This window comes from Phyllobates terribilis, unplaced genomic scaffold (assembly GCF_046119375.1).
Source record: "Phyllobates terribilis strain yellow unplaced genomic scaffold, ASM4611937v1 Scaffold_17__1_contigs__length_24005725, whole genome shotgun sequence".
Taxonomy (NCBI): domain Eukaryota; kingdom Metazoa; phylum Chordata; class Amphibia; order Anura; family Dendrobatidae; genus Phyllobates; species Phyllobates terribilis.
The window spans coordinates 14,767,398-14,792,167 of NW_027362777.1; the positions used below are offsets into that span (position 1 = coordinate 14,767,398).

Here is a 24,770-nt window from a genome sequence, read left to right on the forward strand (position 1 = left end):
TTTAAAATTGTAAAGAATAAAGGATCTTCATATTCAATCGCTTGCTGGAGTGCCACCTTCTAGCTGCTAACAGGATATCAAATGAAAAATCTTTCTTTGGGCAGAGCACCTGCTGATTAGCGATGCCAGGCTATTTGTGACTGACGCTCACTGGACGGCAAAAAGGTATGCGATTGGAATAAGATCTGTGGTCACTGATCAGAGCTCGGCCGCTGCACGAAACGCAAAAAAAAAAGAAAAACAGACAACAGTCGAGCGATGAAGTGATGATCAGCACTTGGAGGCAGAAAGGAGTATGGGAAGGGGGAGAGGGGGATTGGGGTGGATAAGGAGGGATCAAAAAATCCTACTTACAGTTGTTGTCTTTCAGATGTCGTCTATCAGATGTCTTCTGTAAGATGTCTTCTGGAGCAGGCTTCTGTGGCCCAGCACGGCACACAATCGGACAGCGGGACCGCCCTCTAGAAAAAAAAAAGGTTAGTTGAAAAAAAGGTAAAGTAGCGAGCACGAGTGCTGATCGGTGGCTGCTGGATGTAAGCACGGAGGTGGTGCGAAGTGAGGGGGGAGGAGAAATAAAGTGACAGGGATGAAATAACATCATGAAATGCAGCGAGCTTGGACGTTGTTCAGTGACGTAGTCACTGGTCAGCACTCGGCCGCTGCAGGACGCACAAAACAAACAAACAAACTGGGGGCAGGGTGGGTAAAAAGGAGTGGTTTGGGGTGGATGAGGGGAGAACAGAGATGGACTTACCAAAGTCTTCTCTGTTCTTCTTTCAGCAGCAGGTCCAGGAGTAAGATCTGCAGCAGCAGGACATGGAGCAGGAGACCCAGGACCCAGAAGACCGCAGCAGGACGCCAGAGCAGCAGCAACTGGAGCAGGTGAGAAAGTCTTGTGGTGTCACAGGTGCTTCTGTGGCAACACAAGGCCCAGCACAGAGGTGATCAAACGTGACCGCTCCGTAGAAATCCTCACCAAGTGTGAGGAACTGCAGGGTGGTCACAGGGGGAATGATAGGGTGGTGACAGCCAGGTCACAGGCCAATCACCTCCCGGTCAGGAACTCTGATTGGTGCGATCGATGATGACATCGATTACACCAATCAGAGATGGCTGGGGCCTGGGCAGCATCACAGGGGGTCACAGGGAGGTGACAGGCAGGTGACAAGTCAGTCACCGCCCTGTGACCGCCTTGTCACCTGTGTTCAGGTACTCTGATTGGAGCGATCGATGTCATCATTGATCGCTCCAATCAGAGCTGTCTGAGGCCTCTGCTGACATCACAAGGGGTCATGGGGCGGTGACAGGTAGGTTACAAGCCGGTCACCACCCCGTGACCGCCCAGTCACCGCGCGGTGGCGCTATGATCGGTGCGATCGATGTGATTGGCGATCACACCGATCACAGCGGGTGGGGGAGAGGGCTGGGGTCTCTTTGCAAGAGCCTAGGATCGATGCTCTTATGAGCACCGATCCCAGGCTGCAATCTGATTGCCAGAAACAGTGAGAAATGCTGTGATTGGCTGTCCAGAATTGTAAACTAAACGGTCCCTAATTGACCGACACTTTCTGAAAGTTATTGTGGGAGTAGATCACACGGCACTCCCAGGTCCAGGTTGACTACAAGTACACCCTAGTGTTTTCTGAGGATATTAAAGATATGGTCACTCTGATTGTCCTAAGTTCCTATTACTCATGTTATCCCATCTTTTTCTTGGTCTCTTGGTTAGGTATGAAGGAGTGTCTGTACCCTTGTCCTATGAATCTGGTGTTCATGTCTATTGCCCGTATATTAAAATCTGTGACATTAGAGCAGTTTCTTCTCAACCATAAAAATTGACCCATGGATATAGTTTTTTTTTTTTGTTTTGTTTATTTTTTTAGGGGGATGGGGTGGTGGCTATCCCACTTCAATAGTTTACTAGTGTTTGTAAGTATTTTGTAGATAAGTGTCCCTAGGGTCCCATCCTGCTATATCTTATTTAGAACATCCAGGAAAGGCAACTGGTAATAATTAACCTCTGATGTAAATCTAAGGCCCACTCTATTGATGTTGAGTTCCCTGACAAATTCAAGAAACTTTTCACTCGTCCCCGAGCAAGAATGTCGCCAATATATCTATTCTATGTCCCAGTATATGGATGCCACCACTTATGATCATCCCCGAATATTGTGGTTTTCTCCCACTAGCCCAGGAATAGGTTAGCATACGAGGGGGCACAGGGGCTCCCCATCACAGTACCGCTGAGTTAGGGGAAAGTACTTCCTGTCAAAAAGGAAGAAATTATGAGTAAAAGTGAATTTTAGAAGATCCTCCATGAAGTCATTATGTCTGCTACACTCTATTGATCTCGATTTCAAGAAACGTCTTACTCCTCTGATACCATCCTCATGTGGTATATTACTGTACAAAGCGTCAATATCTAGTAAGGCCGGCTCCCCTACATCCATGTATACATACTCGAGGGTCTACATGTAGGGGAGCAGGGAAAGGGAAGACCATTTTCCAGAAAGTTTATTCCAACCTCAGGCGGTACTGTGGGAAGATTATACTGTGTGGGGGGCATTATACATACTGCATAAGGGGCATAATGGGGGCATCATATATACTGTTTAAGGGGCATAATGGGGACATTACACTTTGTGGGGGTGTCATACATACTACATAAGGGGGGCATTACAGTGTGTGGGGGCATCATACATACTGCATAAGGGGCATAATGGGGGCATTACACTGTGTGGGGGCATCATACATCCTGCATAAGAGGCATAATGGGGGCATTACACTGTGTGGGGGGCATCATACATACTGCATAAGGGGCATAATGGGGGCATTACACTGCGTGGGGGGCATCATACATACTGCATAAGGGGCATAATAGGGACATTACACTGTGTGGGGGCATCATACAGCCTGCATAAGGGGCATAATGGGGGCATTACACTGTGTGGGGGCATCATACATACTGCATAAGGGGCATAATAGGGACATTACACTGTGTGGGGGCATCATACAGCCTGCATAAGGGGCATAATGGGGGCATTACACTGTGTGGGGGCATCATACTGCGTGGGGGCATCATACATCCTGTATAAGGGGCATAATGGGGGCATTACACTGTGTGGGGGGCATCATACATACTACATAAGGGGCATAATGGGGGCATTACACTGTGGGGGCATCATACATCCTGCATAAGGGGCATAATGGGGGCATTACACTGTGTGGGGGCATCATACATACTGCATAAGGGGCATAATGGGGGCATTACACTGTGGGGCATCATACATCCCGCATAAGGGCATAATGGGGGCATTACACTGTGGGGGGCAGTAAAGGGGTCCTGTACTATGAGAACAATACGTTTCCTCCCTTCCTGTCTCCATAGTTGGGTCGTATGTATCTATTACAGGAAACAGAACAAAAACCTTATGATTCTTATAAAGGGGCAACACAAGACCCCAAAAGAGTCCCCGTGCTGAAGGGGTTACTGCCCCCTGCGCCCAGTAATGGGGTCTCCACATACCTCCACCTGCAGAGCCGCCACCACATATATGGCTGCTCTGTGCGCACAGGAGCTGTGATGAGGTCACAGGAGGGGAGGAGTCAGGGGTCACATGATCAGGGGCCTCAGTGGATGCAGGACTCTGCTGTGCTGGTTGTCATGGTGCTGGATGAGCTGAAGTTTATGTGTGGGGTCAGGAGGGGTTTACAGGGGGGATGTAGCAGAGCCGCGTGTGTACGAGGTGTACGGAGCAGAGCCGTGTGTGTACGAGGTGTACGGAGCAGAGCCGCGTGTGTACGAGGTGTACGGAGCGGAGCCGCGCGTGTACGAGGTGTACGGAGCGGAGCCGCGTGTGTACGAGGTGTACGGAGCGGAACCGCGTGTGTACGAGGCGTACGGAGCGGAGCCGCGCGTGTACGAGGTGTACGGAGCAGAGCCGCGTGTGTACGAGGCGTACGGAGCAGAGCCGCGTGTTTACGAGGTGTACGGAGCAGAGCCGCGTGTGTACGAGGTGTACGGAGCGGAACCGCGTGTGTACGAGGCGTACGGAGCGGAGCCGCGCGTGTACGAGGCGTACGGAGCGGAGCCGCGAATGCACGAGGCGTAAGGAGCGGAGCCGCGCGTGCACGAGGCGTACGGAGCTTTAGCCGCGCGTGCACGAGGCGTACGGAGCTTTAGCCGCGCGTGCACGAGGCGTACGGAGCTTTAGCCGCGCGTGTACGAGGCGTACGGAGCTTTAGCCGCGCGTGTACGAGGTGTACGGAGCTGAGCCGCGCGTGTACGAGGTGAACGGAGCTGACGCGAGCGTGTACGAGGCGTACGGAGCTGAGCCGCGCGTGTACGAGGCGTACGGAGCTGAGCCGCGCGTGTACGAGGCGTACGGAGCTGAGCCGCGCGTGTACGAGGCGTACGGAGCTTTAGCCGCGCGTGTACGAGGCGTACGGAGCTGAGCCGCGCGTGTACGAGGCGTACGGAGCGGAGCCGCGCGTGCACGAGGCGTACGGAGCGGAGCCGCGCGTGCACGAGGCGTACGGAGCTTTAGCCGCGCGTGCACGAGGCGTACGGAGCTTTAGCCGCGCGTGTACGAGGCGTGCGGAGCGGAGCCGCGCGTGTACGAGGCGTACGGAGCTGAGCCGCGCGTGTACGAGGCGTACGGAACTGAGCCGCGCGTGTACGAAGCGTACGGAGCTGAGCCGCGCGTGTACGAGGCGTACGGAGCTGAGCCGCGCGTGTACGAGGCGTACAGAGCTTTAGCCGCTCGTGTATGAGGCGTACGGAGCAGAGCCGTGCGTGTACGAGGCGTACGGAGCAGAGCCGCGTGTGTACGAGGCGTACGGAGCAGAGCCGCGCGTGTACGAGGCGTACGGAGCTTTAGCCGCGCGTGTACGAGGTGTACGGAGCTGAGCCGCGCGTGTACGAGGTGAACGGAGCTGACGCGAGCGTGTACGAGGCGTACGGAGCTGAGCCGCGCGTGTACGAGGCGTACGGAGCTGAGCCGCGCGTGTACGAGGCGTACGGAGCTTTAGCCGCGCGTGTACGAGGCGTACGGAGCTGAGCCGCGCGTGTACGAGGCGTACGGAGCGGAGCCGCGCGTGCACGAGGCGTACGGAGCGGAGCCGCGCGTGCACGAGGCGTACGGAGCTTTAGCCGCGCGTGTACGAGGCGTACGGAGCTTTAGCCGCGCGTGTACGAGGTGTACGGAGCTGAGCCGCGCGTGTACGAGGTGAACGGAGCTGACGCGAGCGTGTACGAGGCGTACGGAGCTGAGCCGCGCGTGTACGAGGCGTACGGAGCTGAGCCGCGCGTGTACGAGGCGTACGGAGCTGAGCCGCGCGTGTACGAGGCGTACGGAGCTTTAGCCGCGCGTGTACGAGGCGTACGGAGCTGAGCCGCGCGTGTACGAGGCGTACGGAGCGGAGCCGCGCGTGCACGAGGCGTACGGAGCGGAGCCGCGCGTGCACGAGGCGTACGGAGCTTTAGCCGCGCGTGTACGAGGCGTGCGGAGCGGAGCCGCGCGTGTACGAGGCGTACGGAGCTGAGCCGCGCGTGTACGAGGCGTACGGAACTGAGCCGCGCGTGTACGAAGCGTACGGAGCTGAGCCGCGCGTGTACGAGGCGTACGGAGCTGAGCCGCGCGTGTACGAGGCGTACAGAGCTTTAGCCGCTCGTGTATGAGGCGTACGGAGCAGAGCCGTGCGTGTACGAGGCGTACGGAGCAGAGCCGCGTGTGTACGAGGCGTACGGAGCAGAGCCGCGTGTGTACGAGGTGTACGGAGCTTTAGCCGCGCGTGTACGAGGTGTATGGAGCTTTAGCCGCGCGTGTACGAGGTGTACGGAGCGAAGCCGCGCGTGTACGATGTGTACGGAGCAGAGCCGCGTGTGTACGAGGTGTACGGAGCAGAGCCGCGTGTGTACGAGGCGTACGGAGCAGAGCCGCGTGTGTACGAGGTGTACGGAGCTTTAGCCGCGCGTGTACGAGGTGTATGGAGCTTTAGCCGCGCGTGTACGAGGTGTAGGGAGCGGAGCCACGCGTGTACGATGTGTACGGAGCGAAGCCGCGCGGATCTGTGTGTACGAGGTGTACGGAGATGAGCCGTGTGTATGAGGTGTACAGAGCAGAGACATGTGGAGCAGAGCCGCACGTGTACAAGCTGTAGGAAGAGGAGCCGCGTGTTTACGAGGTGTAGAGATCGGAGCTGTGTGTATGGAGCGGAGCCATGTGTGTGCGAGGTGTACGGAACGGCCAATAGCAAAGCCCTCGAAGTGTGATGAACATACGACCTCCTAAAATGACCCCATTTCGGATACTGCACCCACCAGGGAAGAGGGTGTAATGGGCGTTCTTACGTTCTTATCCCACAGGTGTCTCACTGATTTCTTTACCGCTCGTTTGTGTGTAAATAATATTACATTTGCTCAGAGCCGCAGTGAGGGGTTCAGCCAGGGGTGGACACACCGCCGATGCAGCCGCACCCGGGCCCAGAGGTGAAGGGCCCATGCAGGAAGGGGCTTAGTGCTCAGGCAGTAGACCACGCATCTGCTATGGAGCCCCTTGACTGAGGGCTGATGCTGCTTAACCCCGTCCACTCCCACCCGTAATGATTTTTAATACCCTGGGCAGAGTGAGGCCATTGAAAAAGGGGGTATGTCATGCAGGAGAGAGGCCGCTGGCCAATGAACTCTTCCCCATCAGACTGATAAGAGCGCTCATTGGCTGCTGTGTCTGTCCTCCTGCAGGGTCTCACAGTGGGTCTTCTGCCTCCTGCTGTTCCTTTCCCAGTAGAATTTCCTCTAAGAGTAGGGGGTTGGGGAGGAGAGTCCATAGCATCTGACAGCACGCAGGGGCAGGAAGCTGAAATCAGTCCTGTCTGAGCTGTGTTCCTTCCTCCACAGTGGGTTCCGCAGCCCTCTCCAGAAGACAGCAATATCATATAAGATTAGTATATGAGTGTATGTATATGTCTGCAGGGCTGGCACCAGGAATTTCAGGCCCCATACTGGCAAAAACTTTTTAGGCACCCTGGAGACCCGCCCAGGCTCCACCTCCACTCCTCGAACCTTCCACAGTCACACCGCCCACTCTTGGAAAAACTCCACTTCTGCACCACATCCTTATCAATCACACATTAAGGGTATGTGCCCACGCTCAGGAGGTGCCTGCGGCCCCAAAGCTGCGGGATAGACGTGCGGCTTCTGCCCTCATTTTATGCAATTGAGTGGTGCAATTTTTTTTTTTTTGTATATGTGGAGTTTCCTCATAGAAGTTAGACTGTGGAGAAAGTCCACATGTAGACCTGCAAGAGAAATTGACATGATGCGAGTCTGAAAGATGCGACGCATGCCAGTTTTCGTGGGTGATCCATAGGTCCACAGAGTTGCATAGTGGACATGGGATTTCTAGAAATCCTATACACTATGCTGTAACACCTGCCGCTGCAGGTTTGTTGCTGCATAAGCTGCAGTGTCAAACCCACAGCGGCTCCTGACCATGTGCACATACCCTGACAGTTCCCATAGAACACCAGATCACATACTGTGCCTTATGAAAGTATTTGGCCCCCTTGAACTTTTCTACCTTTTGCCACATTTCTGGCTTCAAACATAAAGATATAAAATTCTAATTTTTTCAGAAGAATCAACAAAAAGTGGGACGAAATTTATTGGATATTTTAAACTTTTTAAAAAATTAAAAAAGTGGGGTGTGCAATATTATTCGGCCCCTTTACTTTCAGAGCAGCAAACTCACTCCAGAAGTTCAGTGAGGATCTCTGAATGATCCAATGCTGTCCTAAATGACTGGTAATGATAAATAGAATCCACCTTGTGTAATCAAGTCTCCGTATAAATGCACCTGCTCTGTGATAGTCTCAGGGTTCTGTTTCAAGTGCAGAGAGCATCATGAAGACCAAGGAACACACCAGGCAGGTCCGAGATACTGTTGTGGCGAAGTTTAAAGCCGGATTTGGATACAAAAAGATTTCCCAAGTTTTAAACATCTCAAGGAGCACTGTGCAAGCGATCATATTGAAATGGAAGGAGTATCAGACCACTGCAAATCTACCAAGACCCGGCCGTCCCTCTAAACTTTCATCTCGAACAAGGAGAAGACTGATCAGAGATGCAGCCAAAAGGCCCATGATCACTCTGGATGAACAGCAGAGATCTACAGCTGAGGTGGGAGAGTCTGTCCATAGGATAACAATCAGTCGTACACTGCACAAATCTGGCCTTTATGGAAGAGTGGCAAAAAGAAAGCCATTTCTCAAAGATATCCATAAAAAGTCTCGTTTGAAGTTTGCCACAAGCCACCTGGGAGACACACCAAACATGTGGAATAAGGTGCTCTGGTCAGATGAAACCAAAATCAAACTTTTTGGCCACAATGCAAAACGATATGTTTGGCGTAAAAGCAACACAGCTCATCACCTTCAAAACACCATCCTCACTGTCAGCATCATGGTTTGGGCCTGCTTTTCTTCAGCACGGACAGGGAAGATGGTTAAAATTGATGGGAAGATGGACGGAGCCAAATACAGGACCATTCTGGAAGAAAACCTGTTGGAGTCTGCAAAAGACCTGAGACTGGGAAGGAGATTTATCTTCCAACAAGACAATGATCCCAAACATAAAGCAAAATCTACAATGGAATGGTTCAAAAATAAACGTATCCAGGTGTTAGAATGGCCAAGTCAAAGTCCAGACCTGAATCCAATCGAGAATCTGTGGAAAGAGATGAAAACTGCTGTTCATAAACGCCCTCCATCCAACCTCAATGAGCTCGAGCTGATTTGCAAAGAAGAATGGGCAAGAATTTCAGCCTCTCGATGTTCAAAACTGATAGAGACATACCCCAGGTGACTTGCAGCTGTAATCGCAGCAAAAGGTGGAGCTACAAAGTATTAACTCAAAGGAGCTGAATAATATTGCACGCCACACTTTTCAGTTTTTAATTTTTTTAAAAAGTTTAAAATATCCAATAAATTTCGTTCGACTTCACGATTGTGTCCCACTTGTTGGTTCTTTCCCCAAAAATTAGAATTTTATATCTTTATGTTTGAAGCCAGAAATGTGGCAAAAGGTAGAAAAGTTCAAGGGGGGCAAATACTTTCACAAGGCACTGTACATAGCAGCAGCTTTTGTTTTGGCCAAAGATTTTGTAAGCTGCTGCCACGACAAGGTAGACTCTTCTGGCAGGGCCCTACTCTACTCTAACCTATTAAACATTTCTTAAAATATCCAGTACTCTATTTAGGTATATTTTTCTTTATTTTTCTTTAAGGGAATGTGTCACATACATTTTTTCAATTAATATCACATACAAAGGGACAAAAACCGTCACACCGTGACCGGACGACATATAACCACCACATAGTGACCGAACACCACATACAAGGAACAAATACCACCACACCATGACCAGACCACATATTACTACATACAAGTAATACTATATACAAGGAACACAGAATTAAAGCTCATACTCTTGTTCATGCATATTTGTATCCCACCCTGTATATAAACTGTCTATTGCAGGAAATTTGTGTGAAAACCACCGATGTTAGGAAATACACCCACATCTGATCTGGTGCAAAGCATAATATCCTGGCAAAGGATCATAGAGCCGCAGATATACCGAGCATTATCAATCATATCAACGGGAGGCAAATAGATGCATCATTGTAAAACAGACGAAAACAAGTATGTACAAAACACTGCTGAGATAACTGTAGAACATTGCAATGGTGAATCAGATTAGATGGAGCGTACAAATCCATGCTATCCAGGAGTTGGATGTATAACAGAGCAATTGCAATGGGATACGTCAAAATAGAGTCTGATGCAAAACTTGATCGTGAGGCTATAGGTATAGCATTTCTTTCTGTATCAATGAAAAACAGATTGTCATGGAAATATTGAAAATCTTTTCTTCTCCCCTGTCATAGATATTAAGAAGTCTCTCTCCCAGACTCCTCTTCCCTCCTCCCCTATAGTAATTGTCCACGGTAGAAGAGCTGACACTTTGGCCAGTTGCCTCTATGCAAATCAACACACACATGAGAAGGGCCTTGTAAGCAAATGCTGGCCCAAAAGGTGCTACCAAACCCAATTAACACAGGCTTGTGATAGATTTACAGCTAACTGAGAAGGTTATATTCCCAGTGCTTCAAAGAGAATGTAACAAAGGCCTGCAGACGGCCCAAAGCCAATATGGAATAACTAAAGTTCCATATGTCCGATAATAATGGGGCCTATATTTTGGATGGCAGGGTCAGCTAAGGAATAATATGGATATTTTCCAGTCTCTGTAAGCCTCTCTGGGGAGCTGTGCTGCAAAAGTAACAAAATAGACGGCAGCTATACCGTGTGTGGTCTCTGGGGAAAGGTAAAATCATAACAGAACATATGGAGTCACTTTTGGGCCTCTACGATCAACCCACAATAAGTTATCGCAAAAAAAACAGATATCTAATAAAAATATAGAGGCTATAATGTCACTGGTGATCCCTGTATTACCTGTACACTGACAGTATATACAGAGCTCCTGTGTATAATGTCACTGGTGATCCCTGTATTACCTGTAAACTGACACTATATACAGAGCTCCTGTGTATAATGTCACTGGTGATCCCTGTATTACCTTTACACTGACACTATATACAGAGCTCCTGTGTATAATGTCACCGGTGATCCCTGTATTATCTGTACTCTGACACTATATACAGAGCTCCTGTGTATAATGTCACTGGAGATCACTATATTACCTGTACACTGACACTATATGTACAGAGCTCCTGTGTATAATGTCACTGGTGATCCCTGTATTACCTGTACACTGACACTATATGTACAGAGCTCCTGTGTATAATGTCACTGGTGATCCCTGTATTACCTGTACACTGACACTATACACTGTATACTATGTAAAGAGCTCCTGTGTATAATGGCACTTATGGTAATATTAGTATTGTTTTTTTTTATCAATGATCAGTATTGTAGTATTCGGTCACTATGTGGTGGTAATATGTGGTCTGGTAATGTTGTGGCGATATTTGTCCCTTGTACATGGTATTATTCGGTGACTATGAGGTGGTAATATATACTCCAGTCATGGTGTGGCGATATTTGTTCTTTTTATGTGGTATTATTGGGTCACTATTTTGTGGTAATATGTCCTCCGGCCATGGTTTGGTGGTATTTGCTCCTTGTATGTAGTATTATTCGGTCACTATGGGGTGGTAATATGTGGTCTAGTCATGGTGTGGCGGTATTCTTTGTATGTGGTAATATTCGGCCACTATGTGGTCCGGCCATAGTGTGAAGGTATTTGTCCCTTGTATGTATTATTATTGGTCATTTTAAAAAACGTGACACATTCCCTTAAAGAAAAATAACTAAAAATATACCTAAAAAGAGTACAGGATATTTCAAGAAATGTTTAATAGGCTAGAGTAGAGCAGGGTCCGGCCAGAAGAGTCCACCTTGTCATGTTGTTGGCTTACAAAATCTTTTGACCAAAACAAAAGCTGCTGGCTATGTACAGAGAGGTCCATATATATTTGGACAGAGACAATATTTTTCTAATTTTGGCTGCTTTCAGACCAGCAGCATGTCAATTTGACTTGTGGGTCCACATGTGGACTTTCTCCACAGACTTTACCTTTATGAGGAAAGTCTGCAATGTACAAAAAAAAATAATTGTGCCACTCATTTGCATAAAATGAGGGCAGAAGTCATGCGGCTATCCCGCAGGCGGCTCCTGACCGTGGGCACATACCCTTAATGTGTGATTGGTGAGGATGTGGTGCAGAAGTGGAGTTTTTCCAACAGTGGGTGGTGTGACTGTGGAAGGTTCGAGGAGTGAAGGTGGAGCTGGGGTGGAGCCTGGGCGGAGTCTCAGGGGGCCAGAAAATTTTGCCAGTATGGGACCTGAAATTCCTGGTGGCAGCCCTGCACACATATACATACACTCATATACTAATGTTTTATGCTATTGGGGTCTTCTGGAGAGGGCTGCAGAACGCACTGTGGAGGGTACACAGACAGGACTGATTGCCCCAGCGTGTGGTCCAATGCTGTGGACTCTCTTCCCCCTCCCTCTACTTTTTGAGGAAATGCTTCTGGGAAAGGAACAGCAGGAGGCAGAAGACCCATTGCAAGTCCCTGCAGGAGGACAGACACAGCAGTCAATGAGCGCTTTCATCAGTCTGATGGGGAAGCGTTCATTGGCCAGTGGCCTCTCTCCTGCATGACATGCCCCCTTTTTCAATGCCCTCACTCTGCCCAGGGTATCAAAAATCATGACGGGTGGGAGTGGACGGGGATAAGCAGCATCAGCCCTCAGTCAAGGGGCCCCATAGCAGCTGCGTGGTCTACTGCCTGAGCACTACGCCCCTTCCTGCATGGGCCCCCCTTCACCTCTGGGCCCGGGTGCATCGGTGGTGTGTCCACCCCTGGCTGAACCCTTCACTGCGGCTCTGAGCAAATGTAATATTATTTACACACAAACGAGAGGTAAAGAAATCAGTGAGACACCTGTGGGATAAAAACGTAAGAACGCCCATTACACCCTCAGATGACTTCCCTTGTGGGTGCAGTGTCCGAAATGGGGTCACTTTAGGGGGTTGTATGTTCTTCACACCTCTATTGGCCCTCACAAGTGAGGACTGACAAACACACACGGCTCTGCTCCGTACACCTCGTACACACGCGGCTCCGCTCCGTACACCTCGTACACACGCGGCTCCGCTCCGTACACCTCGTACACGCGCGGCACCGCTCCGTACACCTCGTACACACGGCTCCGCTCCGTGCGCCTCGTACAGACGGCTCTGATCCGTACGCCTCGTACACACGCGGCTCTGCTCCGTACGCCTCGTACACACGCGGCTCCGCTCCGTACACCTCGTACATGCGCGGCTCTGCTCCGTACACCTCGTACACGCGCGGCTCTGCTCCGTACACCTCGTACACACGCGGCTCCGCTCCGTACACCTCGTACATGCGCGGCTCCGCTCCGTACACCTCGTACACACGCGGCTCCGCTCCGTACACCTCGTACACACGCGGCTCCGCTCCGTACACCTCGTACACACGCGGCTCCGCTCCGTACACCTCGTACACACGCGGCTCTGCTCCGTACACCTCGTACACACGCGGCTCTGCTCCGTACACCTCGTACACACGCGGCTCCGCTCCGTACACCTCGTACACACGCGGCTCCGCTCCGTACACCTCGTACACACGCGGCTCTGCTCCGCACGCCTCGTACACGCGCGGCTCTGCTCCGTACACCTCGTACACGCGCGGCTCCGCTCCGTACACCTCGTACACACGCGGCTCCGCTCCGTACACCTCGTACACACGCGGCTCCGCTCCGTACACCTCGTACACACGCGGCTCTGCTACATCCACACTGTAAACCCCTCCTGACCCCACACATAAACTTCAGCTCATCCAGCACCATGACAACCAGCACAGCAGAGTCCTGCATCCACTGAGGCCCCTGATCATGTGACCCCTGACTCCTCCCCTCCTGTGACCTCATCACAGCTCCTGTGCGCACAGAGCAGCCATATATGTGGTGGCGGCTCTGCAGGTGGAGGTATGTGGAGACCCCATTACTGGGCGCAGGGGGCATTAACCCCTTCAGCACGGAGCCTCTTGGGGTCTTGTGTTGCCCCTTTATAAGAATCATAAGGTTTTTGTTCTGTTTCCTGTAATAGATACATACGACCCAACTATGGAGACAGGAAGGGAGGAAACGTATTGTTCTCATAGTACAGGACCCCTTTACTGCCCCCCACAGTGTAATGCCCCCATTATGCCCCTTATGCACGATGTATGATGCCCCCCACACAGTGTAATGCCCCCATTATGCCCCTTATGCAGGATGTATGATGCCCCACAGTGTAATACCCCCATTATGCCCCTTATGCAGGATGTATGATGCCCCCACACAGTGTAATGCCCCCATTATGCCCCTTATGCAGGATGTATGATGCCCCCACACAGTGTAATGCCCCCATTATGCCCCTTATGCAGTATGTATGATGCCCCACACAGTGTAATGCCCCCATTATGCCCCTTATGCAGTATGTATGATGCCCCACACAGTGTAATGCCCCCATTATGCCCCTTATGCAGAATGTATGATGCCCCACACAGTGTAATGCTGCCATTATGCCCCTTATGCAGTATGTATGATGCCCCCACACAGTGTAATGCCCCTTATGCAGTATGTATGATGCCCCCACACAGTGTAATGCCCCTTATGCCGAATGAATGATGCCCCCACACAGTGTAATGCCCCTTATGCAGGATGTATGATGCTCCACACAGTGTAATGCCCTCATTATGTCCCTTATGCAGTATGTATGATGCCCCCCACAGTGTAATGCCCCCATTATGCCCCTTATGCTGTATGTATGATGCCCCCCACAGTGTAATGCCCCCATTATGCCCCTTATGTAGGATGTATGATGCCCCCACAGTGTAATGCCCCCATTATGCCCCTTATGCAGGATGTATGATGTCCCCACACAGTGTAATGCCCCCATTATGCCCCTTATGTAGTATGTATGATGCCCCCCACAGTGTAATGCCCCCATTATGCCCCTTATACAGTATGTATGATGCCCCCACACAGTGTAATGCCCCCATTATGCCCCTTATGCTGGATGTATGATGCCCCCACACAATGTAATGCCCCCATTATGTCCCTTATGCAGTATGTATGATGCCCCCCACAGTGTAATGCCCCCATTATGCCCCTTATCCAGGATGTATGATGCCCCCCACAGTGTAATGCCCCCATTATGCCCCTTATGTAGTATGTATGATGCCCCCCACAGTGTAATGCCCCCATTATGCCCCTTATACAGTATGTATGATGCCCCCACACAGTGTAATGCCCCCATTATGCCCCTTATGCAGTATGTATGATGCCCCCCACAGTGTAATACCCCCATTATGCCCCTTATGTAGTATGTATGATGCCCCCACACAATGTAATGCCCCCATTATGCCCCCTATGCAGTATGTATGATGCCCCCACACAGTGTAATGCTCCCATTATACCCCTTATGCAGAATGTATGATGCCCCCCACACAATTTAATACCCCCATTATGCCCCTTATGCAGTATGATGCCCCCCACACAATGTAATGCCCCCATTATGCCCCATATGCAGTATGTATGATGCCCCCACACAGTGTAATGTCCCAATTATGCCCCTTATGCAGGATGTATGATGCCCCCACACAGTGTAATGCCCCCATTATGCCCCATATGCAGTATGTATGATGCCCCCACACAGTGTAATGCCCCCATTATGCCCCTTAGGCAGTATTTATGATGTGTAATGTTCCCACAGTACCGCCTGAGGTTTTATAGTTGGAATAATTCCTCTGGAAAATGGTTTTCCCTTTGCCTGCTCCCCTACATGTAGACCCTCGAGCATGTATACATGCATGTAGGGGAGCAGGCCTTACTAGATATCGAGGCTTTGTACAGTAATATACCGCATGAGGATGGTATCAGAGGAGTAAGACATTTCTTGAAATCGAGGTCAATAGAGTGTAGCAGACATAATGACTTCATGGAGGATCTTCTAAAATTCGCTATTACTCATAACTTCTTTCTTTTTGACAGGAAATACTTCCACCAGCTCAGGGGTACTGCGATGGGGAGCCCCTGTGCACCATCACATGCTAAAGTATTGCTGAGCTGGTGGGAGGAAACCACAATGTTCAGGGATGATCATAAGTGGTGGCATCCATATATTGGGGTATGGTACAAATATATTTACGACATTTTTATTATCTGGTCAGGGACGAGTGAACAATCTTTTGAATTTGTCAGGGAACTCAACATCAATAGAGACTACCTGAGATTTACATCTGAATTTAATTATTACCAGTTGCCATTCCTCGATGTACTAATCAAGAAAGATTGCAATGGGACCCTAGGAACACTCATCTATCATAAACCTTCAAGTACTAATAAACTATTGAAGTTGGATATCCACCAACCCAACCTCATAAAAAGAGGAATACCCAAGGGACAATTTTTACTGTTGAGAGGGTACTGCTCTAATGTCACAGATTTTAATATACAGGCAATAGACCTGAACATCAGATTAAGGGAAAAAGTGTACTCGTGGTACATTTTGGATTCCACATCATCGTTTGCAGAAAAATGGGAGAGACAGACACTCCTCCATACCTATCCAAGAGACCAAGAAAAAGATAGAACAACACGAGTAAGAAAAACTTACGACAATTAGAGTGACTGTATCTTTCATATCCTCAGAAAACACTGGGATATACTTGTGGCTGACCCGGACCTGAGGGTTCTGTGGGATCTACTCCTACAATAACTTTCAGAAAGGTTCAGTCAATTAGGGACCTTTTAGTGCATAGTTTCTGTCAGGGAAATATTGAGAAAGTATTAACAAATTCTCTGTCCCTGAAACCCCTCTTCATCCCTCCCTTATCCACCATTTGTCTCCAGAGGAGAGCTGACACTCCACGCAGCTGTCGGTATGCAAATAACAGTACAAGGAGCTCAGTAGCCTATTCTACATACAAATGCATCTCCTCTTAGCACAGACCTGGGATAGGTTGACACCTTCCAGCATAGGGGCAGAGATGGAAGGAAAGAGGAAATGGCTCGTTTAGGCTCAAAAGGGGTTTAACAAAGACTGCAGGATCTTCGGAGTCAAAACGAAATATGGAATAACTAAAGTTTCATAATTCTGAAAATGAAGGGACCCATATTTTTAGTGACCGGGTCAGCTAGGGAATGATATGGATATTTTCGTGTCTCTGTAGGTTCCTCTGGGGGCTGTGGCGCAAAAGTCCCAAAATAACAAATCGCAGCTATACCGTGTGAGGTCTCTGGAGAAAGGTAAAATCATAGCGGAGAAAATTTTATCACTTTCGGGCCTCTACGATCAACCCACAATAAGTTATCACAAAAACCAGATATCTAATAAAGATATGAAGGCTGGAGACCAGCCCCCGTAATGTCATCCCAGGGGGTATGTGGGCAGGTCTTTCCCTTCAGCCGCATCTGCTGAGGTTGGTAGTATTTATTGCGGGAGTATATATTTATTATAGCAACGGATCCTGTTGAGTATCTCCCCTCCACCTACAGTACAGACCAAAAGTTTGGACACACCTTCTCATTTAAAGATTTTTCTGTATTTTCATGACTATGAAAATTGTACATTCACACTGAAGGCATCAAAACTATGAATTAACACGTGGAATTATATACTTAACAAAAAATTGTGAAACAACTGAAAATATGTCTTATATTCTAGGTTCTTCAAAGTAGCCACCTTTTGCTTAAGATGAACACCACACCTGAGGCCTCAGGACCTACTGCAGCCATTCTTTTTGTGGGTGGGGCGGTTGACAGGGCCCGGGAAAACTTACAGCCCGTTACTGTTGACCTTAAGAACACTGGCGCAGAATGTACCCTCATCCACCCTGAGTTCATGTTACCAGAGGAACGCATTCCTGGGAAGACCCTGACTGTCACGGGGTTTGGGGGTGTTTGACCACCCTCCCAGATCTGATATGGCATGTAATGCCACTGTCAATAATGTCAATGACAAGCATAATAAAAATTTATGTTGTGTTAAAGGTAGTTCAGCCACCTCATCTTGCGGGGTGATGCTGCTGAGGATCCCCTAAATTGAGCCAGCATAAGTGCTATGTGCAAAGGGAGCAGGCATGGACACCAGGAAGCAGGTTGTCCCGTGTGAGTGACCACTGTCACGCCAGATAGTGACATGGTCAATGGTAGCTGCCCCATGACTAGCACAGCTCCAGAGGTGATGAGCAGGGAAGGGGAGAAACATGGGGATCATAATGAATATCTCCTGCAGTATTGCTAATTCCAATTCCATTGTCGGAAAATGAGACGAGAATTAGCGTTATAGAAGGTGCCATGAACTCACAAAGAGGCGACATTGGGGAGATCACATTATCTCTCACCATAGTCGTCACTCTGTAGGGATATGTGTATATGCCCCCGTACGGTCACTGTCAGCTTCACGATAACCCAATTATTATTATTCGCTGCCACCACCGTCCAGATTTGAAATATAATACAGGCCTGGTCGGACGCCTGCGTTCTAGTAGCGTATATGGCTTCGGGGGAGGGAACGATTACAGAGCAACAGAAACAGGACTATTACATTTTATATTTAACCAAAAGGAAGGCAATGTTATGAAAAATATACAAGGATTTTACAAAGGGGACAATACAGTACAGAATATACAGTTACATAATATAAACGGGATTAAAGAAGACTTACGTGATAGACAGATCGCAGAGACAATTCTGTTTAGCTGGAGGGGGGCGCCCCACTTATTGATTTGACTGTTATCGAACAAGATCCGTTTATTATAGTATTTATACCCCCCTGGCAATGAATACTCATCCATCCTCCTTGGATTCTTTTATGCCTAAGGGGAGACCTGCCCACACAGCACCTGGGATGACATTACGTGGGCTGGATACCAGCCTCCATATTTTTATTAGAATATCTGGCTTTTGCGATAACTTATCGTTGGTTAATCGCAGAAGCCCGGAAGTAATACCATTTTTTCCGTCATGAATTTACCTTCCTTTAGAGACCACGCATGACATAGTTGTGGTCTGTTATTTTGTTACTTTTGCACCCCAGATACCTGGAGGGGCTCACAGGTACGAAAAAATAAGCATATTGTTCCTTGGCTGACCCTGCCACTAAAAATATGGGTCCCATTATTAGCGGAGTTATGGAACTTCCAATATTCCATATTTGGTATCAGCTCCGGACATCCTGGAGTTTGTGTTAAACCCCTTTGAAGCCTAAATGAGTTTTTCTTCAATCTCTGCCCCTGCTGGAAGGTGTCAGTCTATCCCAGGTTTGTGCTAAGGGGAGATGCATTCGTATGTTAAGTGGGTCAGTAGCACCTTTTGTGCTGCATTTGTCTACAAGTGACTTCTGCTGTGTGTGTTAAATTGCATGGAAACAGTTGGTTTGGTCCAAATGGTGGATAAGGGAGGGGTGAGAGGGAAAAGAGGTTTGGGAGACATTGTTAATATTTTCTCAATATTTCCCTTACAGTGAGTCTATGAGAAATGTATTCAGCTGCAGACTCTGAGGAAGAAACTGCTTGTTGTCTGTGGCCTAAAATATAAAGGTTTTATTACTAGATGTAAAGAAAAAACTAAATACTGTCAAATAATAAATCTCCTTATATGTTTCCCCTCGTTATCTCCAATAGTTGTATTATTACACAGGATTTTTATGATGTTCCATCGGCTTATTTTCTTCTCATTCAGGTCTCTACAATACCGAATCCTCTCAGTGAAGATCTTCTATATAACAAAATTTTCCTGATTTACCCATCAAAGATGGATATGGACAGAGGCAAGATGGAGATGGTGGAGAGGATATTACACCTCACCCTAGAGATCCTCTTTCGGCTTACTGGAGAGGTGAGAGATTCTGATGACATCGCGTTTAATTATTCTTATATATGGGAATAACAGATGGACAGAACTGGAGAGGTGAGGACTCTGGAAATGTCTGGAGTGAGATTTATTAATGTGTCTCTCCATAACCAGAGATTAATCACGGGGCCTCCACCTCACCCCCTGATACATGAGGACATCAATGACCAGATCCTAGAACTCGCCTACAAGATGATTGAGCTTCTGACTGGAGAGGTGACATTGCTGGGACATTATACAGTAACACTATGAAGGGATCGGGGGGATGACTGTATCATTGTATTTGTCAGGTTCTTATAAGGTGTCAGGATTTCGCTGTATATTTCTCCATGGAGGAGTGGGAGTATTTAGAAGGACACAAAGATCTGTACAGGAACATCTTGTTGGAGGTTCCCCAGTCCCTCACATCACCAGGTAATAGACAGGACTAAATACACATGGCCTATAATTATCTGTATGTAAAGAATGAATTCAGCCCCTGTATGTGTTTCCTCCAGATCTATCCAGTAAGAGGACAACACCAGAGAGATGTCCCCGTCATCTTCTTCTACAGGACTATAAACAAGAAGATCCCAATGTTCCTCAGGTAGATACAGATAACATGTCATGAGATTTCCCCTATGATGTGTAGACGGCTGTAAAGGTTTTTTGTTCAGTCTTGTTTTATCCACCAGTATTATGATTTATATTTGTGTAGTGAGAACGGTGGAGATGGCAGGATTAGAGCTGATCATAGATGTGACTTCTCCATCTGTCTTTGACTTTTATAATATTTATTTAAGGGTGAAAATCTGACCCATATTAATACTACAGAGACATATGTGACGGGTGATGAGCGGTGTAAAGAGGAGATTCCTACATATGACTACCCAGGTGAGTACTGACCACTGAATACAGAGAAGTCACAGATTCTTCTCAGTCACCGGCTGTGGCTGCTTTATCAGTGGTGTAGTCCGGCCGTGTCACAATCGTGTGATCACCATTTTGCCGCTAGACCACAACATTCTCCTCAGTCCGAAAATATTCAATTTACTTTGGGAAATTGTGAAAGCCCTTTTCTACACAACTTACTACCTGGAAGATCCACCTACCCCCTGGGATTAGGAGATGCTTTTACTTGCTCAGATCTGTAAACTACAAAGCCAAATGACAGCGTACGTAGAATGTGTTGACAAATTAAAAAATCACTTGAAGAAAAATATTATGATGGGTCTGTAAGAGAAAGCGGAGGGTAATGATGCTGTTGGCTTCCTAGATCCCTGATATCTTATTGGATGAATCTACCTTCTCTGCCTTCTGTGCTGCTAAATGTGCTCTTTTGGTCCCTACAAGACCAGGTCCAGTCTTTCTGACCAAACTTCGCTTTTATGATCGACAACATTAAATGTCCAGTGAGGGCCAAGTGTGAATTTCTTTTAACATATCAAGAGTTTCCCTTTATCCTGACTTTTCAATATCTTTTAAAACCAATTAACTTCAAAAAGGATTGCATTAAACTATACAAAAAACATTACACCTGTGCCATGATATATCTCTAAGCTGTGCGTGGCTGATGGCTGTAATATACATTTATTCACGTCTGCAGGAGATGTGTTGGCTCCAGCCCTGGTTTCATGGATTCACTCAACGTCATAAATTACATTATGTTTTCAATCCTAAGGAATTCAGATTACTGCACAATCTCTTTTGAAATGGGGGCGCTAATACTTTCTCTACTCTTTTGGTCAGAACTCATAGTTGCTCCAATGGTCCACCACAAATGAGTGCAACTCCAGTTTAGTGTTGGATTTCTCCCCTCATACATACATTGTTGTTGGGGATGTTACATGTTTTTATATTCTTTCTTTTTTCACAAGTTCATTCTGTATGATAGTTTCATTGTGGTGGGATCGGCCGGCCTCACTTATGTGAGTCTGTAACTCCCTGGTAGTCTTTCAAAAAGATCTCCATTGCCTCTTCCAAATGCCCGAGATCTAAATTTAAGACACCTCAGCTCTGCACTATTAGAAAAAGTTCTCTTTCAATGTCTAATATTTCTTCTTGAAACTCATCTGACAGAAAATATTGGCCATTATCATAGTTTAGATTCCCAAGAGCCCCCGAGCCCCAGACTCTAATTACCCCAGAGAGGTTTCACCACTAGTTACTCATTTTTCTCTGATGAAGACTGTTGAGTTTGATCATTTCAGTAGATGTGTTATTGTCTATACTCACTGTTTTTGACTTCAGTAATCCTCTGATTTAACCCCTTCCTGCAGCCAGTTTTGTGTTTCTAATCAGGCCCATTTTTCAAATCACTTTATATGGTGATAACTTTGGAATTCTTCACAAAGGATAATAGGTAACAAATGGACCTTACAAATTATTTTCCAACTTCTTTTGAATCTGACAATCCCCTATATACGGTTGTACACTACTGTCTGGGCACATGGCAGGTTAAGAAGGGAAGGAGCGCCATTTAGCTATTCTAATGCAGATCTTGCTGTTTGCAGACACAATGTATTGGGGGCACTGTTTATGGTCACCTGGAAGCTCAAAAGATGACTACCACGAACAGGCTTGCCTTATCTACCCCGTTTCTAGATTTAAAAAATTACTTTGCTCATCACCCTTTAACCCCTCTACATGGATCTGGAGTTACACAGAGACCCCCAGGCTTGGGCCACGGTGTTACCTGCTGTTCTGTGGAGTGAGATGGGAAGAAGAATAGTCAGGTAGCCGGGTCAGAACCAGGAGGGCAGAGAAAATACAAAATCAGAAGACACAAAAGTAGTCAGTAAACGGGCCGGGGTCACAACAGGAAGCAAATACACAAGCCGGGAGCTGAGCACAGAGGACTGAACCAGAGGAGGACAAGGCTGTATCTGGCAGCTTCCGGCAATATGCTTCCAGCTTTAGTAGGGTGCGGTGCTTTCCAAATGGCTGAAGCAGGGAGCAGATTACTCCAGCTGGACAGCACACACACCCATACTGCCAGACTGGATGGTACTACGGGTCCCAGGCACCCTAATCTTAGTGGCTGGACAGAGCCTGTGCCTCGCAGAGCTTCTGGTTCTGACGTCTCTTCCATCACCAGTGCTACCTGCAGAATGAATAAGGCGGCTCCTGGTGACAGAAGCAGACGTTACACAAGTCGAAGCAGGAGGAGAAGTAGACGTCCCAGAGGAGATGGGACACACCTTTTGCAGAAACCCTAATATAACAAAATGGCAGAAAACCAGAGCAGAATTGTAAATATTCCTCTATTTTTTAGATTTGTGTCTAATAAAATTGATTTTTAAGCTTGAGCATATATCTCTTCATTTCCCTGGACTAGCATGTAGCCCAGGGATGTGTTTGTTTAGACATTTTAAGTAGAAATGTTCAAAAATATAAATTTCAAGGATATTTTATTCTAAATTAATAATTGTTTTTTTTCTTGGCAGATGACTGTACCAAAAGATCAGATGGACAGGAGATTTTTAAATCTGACGATCTTGAGATCCCACAGGATACAATTGAAGTGAATGCCATTACTCCAGATATACCATCATCCCTTCACAGCAAACATCAATCATCTGATCCTATGAAACAGGTCCTATCTTCTGATTCATTACCGACTACTAAGGAAAATCAAAATAAAATAAGCATTAAAAAACGAACTGCTCCTAAAGCAAAGAAATCATTTTCACGTTCAGAAAATGGAAATAGTTTTACCCTCGAAAAGTCTATTCTTAAACATCAAAAAATACACACAGTGGACAACAGATTTTTTTGTTCCAAATGTGGAAAATATTTTAACCAGAAATCAGTTTTTGTTGATCACCAGAGAACCCACACAGGGGAGAAGCCTTTTTCATGTTCAGAATGTGGGAAATGTTTTAACCGGAAATGCCATCTTGATAACCACCAGAGAACCCACACAGGGGAGAAGCCCTTTTCCTGTTCCGAATGTGGGAAATGTTTTAACCAGAAATCAGGTTTGATTAAGCACCAGAGAACCCACACAGGGGAGAAGCCCTTTTCCTGTTCAGAATGTGGGAAATGTTTTAACCAAAAATCAGTTTTGGTTACGCACCAGAGAACCCACACAGGGGAGAAGCCCTTTTCATGTTCAGATTGTGGGAAATGTTTTAACCAGACATCCAATTTGATTAGGCACCAGAGAACCCACACGGGGGAGAAGCCTTTTTTCTAATCTTTTTTTTTTAATCCAATATATTTTTATTGAGATTTTCTTACTTATTTTTTTTGACAAAACAAGAAACCAGTACATACAATAATAAAATAACATACCATAGGGATCACATATATGCATCTCTCCTGTATATCCTTTCAGCTTGCCCATTACCATCTGATAACTTTCAGTTACTATTTCTTACAATTAACATTCCACATTCTTGAAATATTTTATATAACCATAATATTGTAATAAATATTATAATCCTATACACATATAGGTGTGCTATATTACCCATACCACATGTTAAGGAATTCCAATACACATTACAATGTGCCAATACCCCCCTTCCCCTATAAGTCAAATTGTCTCTCCAACAATATCCCCCTTGCTGGCTGTATCCAACCATAAACCCCATATTTTCTCAAATTTATTCATTGAGTTTTGTTTTTTATATACCCCTTTTTCTAATCTGATAATGTTATTTATCCTATTTTTTAGTTCACTAATTTCTGGAGGTGAGGGGTTAATCCATTTGGATGCAATATGTTTCCTAGCTTGAAATAAAATATGTGAAATCCCTATTGAAATTGGGTCAAATTTCATATCATCCTCTAATATACCTAATAGGCATTTTTTGGGTCTGGTTGAATATCTATTTTATATACCCTCTTTATAATAGACAGAACTCCTTTCCAGTATTTACCTAACTCCCGGCATTCCCATAGCGTATGTAATAGGCCCGCAGCATCCATGTTACATCTTGGACATTCAGCAGCAGTCCGGTATCCTATGTTACATAGGAATCTAGGCGTCTTGTATTTCCTATGTATTAATATGATCTGGGAGAATCTCTGAGCCTCATGTAAAGATAATTGGGGAACCAGTTCTAATACCTCTCTCCATTGATCCTCAGAAATTGGACCTATATCTTCCATCCATTTTTGTCTAGCTGGAGAAGGAAATATTTTTAAATAATTATCTAGAAGGATTCAATAAATATCAGAAATACGACCCTTAGTATTTCCCTTCTCTAATACCAACTTAACAAAAGTATTATTTTCTACCCAAAAGGGCGTCCATCTTGATTG

The 24,770-nt window shown here is 47.0% G+C and overlaps 2 protein-coding genes across 3 annotated transcripts in view; one reads left to right on the forward strand and one right to left on the reverse strand.

Annotated features, from left to right (window-relative positions):
- The window catches only part of LOC141176104 (gastrula zinc finger protein XlCGF66.1-like), a 34,040-nt gene extending 30,455 nt beyond the window's left edge, over positions 1–3,585 (reverse strand). Inside the window, exon 1 of the mRNA XM_073660095.1 lies at positions 3,527–3,585. The gene's annotated coding sequence lies outside the window, so the exon portion shown is untranslated. The remainder of the gene's footprint in view (positions 1–3,526) is intronic.
- LOC141176103 (uncharacterized) lies at positions 741–24,483 on the forward strand. Of its 2 annotated transcripts, none has more exons than XM_073660093.1 (7): positions 741–882; positions 19,350–19,505; positions 19,635–19,736; positions 19,811–19,934; positions 20,018–20,106; positions 20,303–20,393; positions 22,946–24,483. In XM_073660093.1, the coding sequence occupies exons 1-7, from the start codon at positions 817–819 to the stop codon at positions 23,695–23,697; spliced, it is 1,380 nt and encodes a 459-aa protein (XP_073516194.1). In that variant the 5' UTR covers positions 741–816; the 3' UTR covers positions 23,698–24,483. The 2 variants fall into 2 exon arrangements, with proteins under 2 accessions (XP_073516194.1, XP_073516195.1); XM_073660094.1 differs by lacking the exon at positions 741–882 and adding an exon at positions 13,538–13,607 and having other exon boundaries at positions 22,946–24,481.
- Positions 24,484–24,770: the final 287 nt, after the last annotated feature.

What these genes read in the sequence shown, in the direction of transcription:
- LOC141176103 (XM_073660093.1), top strand. Translation starts at nt 817, where the DNA reads ATGGAGCAGGAGACCCAGGACCCAGAAGACCGCAGCAGGACGCCAGAG. An exon ending in TCTTTCGGCTTACTGGAGAG is followed by an intron (nt 19,506 to 19,634) that starts GTGAGAGATTCT and finishes CTCCATAACCAG; the next exon opens with AGATTAATCACGGGGCCTCC. An exon ending in AAGATCCCAATGTTCCTCAG is followed by an intron (nt 20,107 to 20,302) that starts GTAGATACAGAT and finishes TATTTATTTAAG; the next exon opens with GGTGAAAATCTGACCCATAT.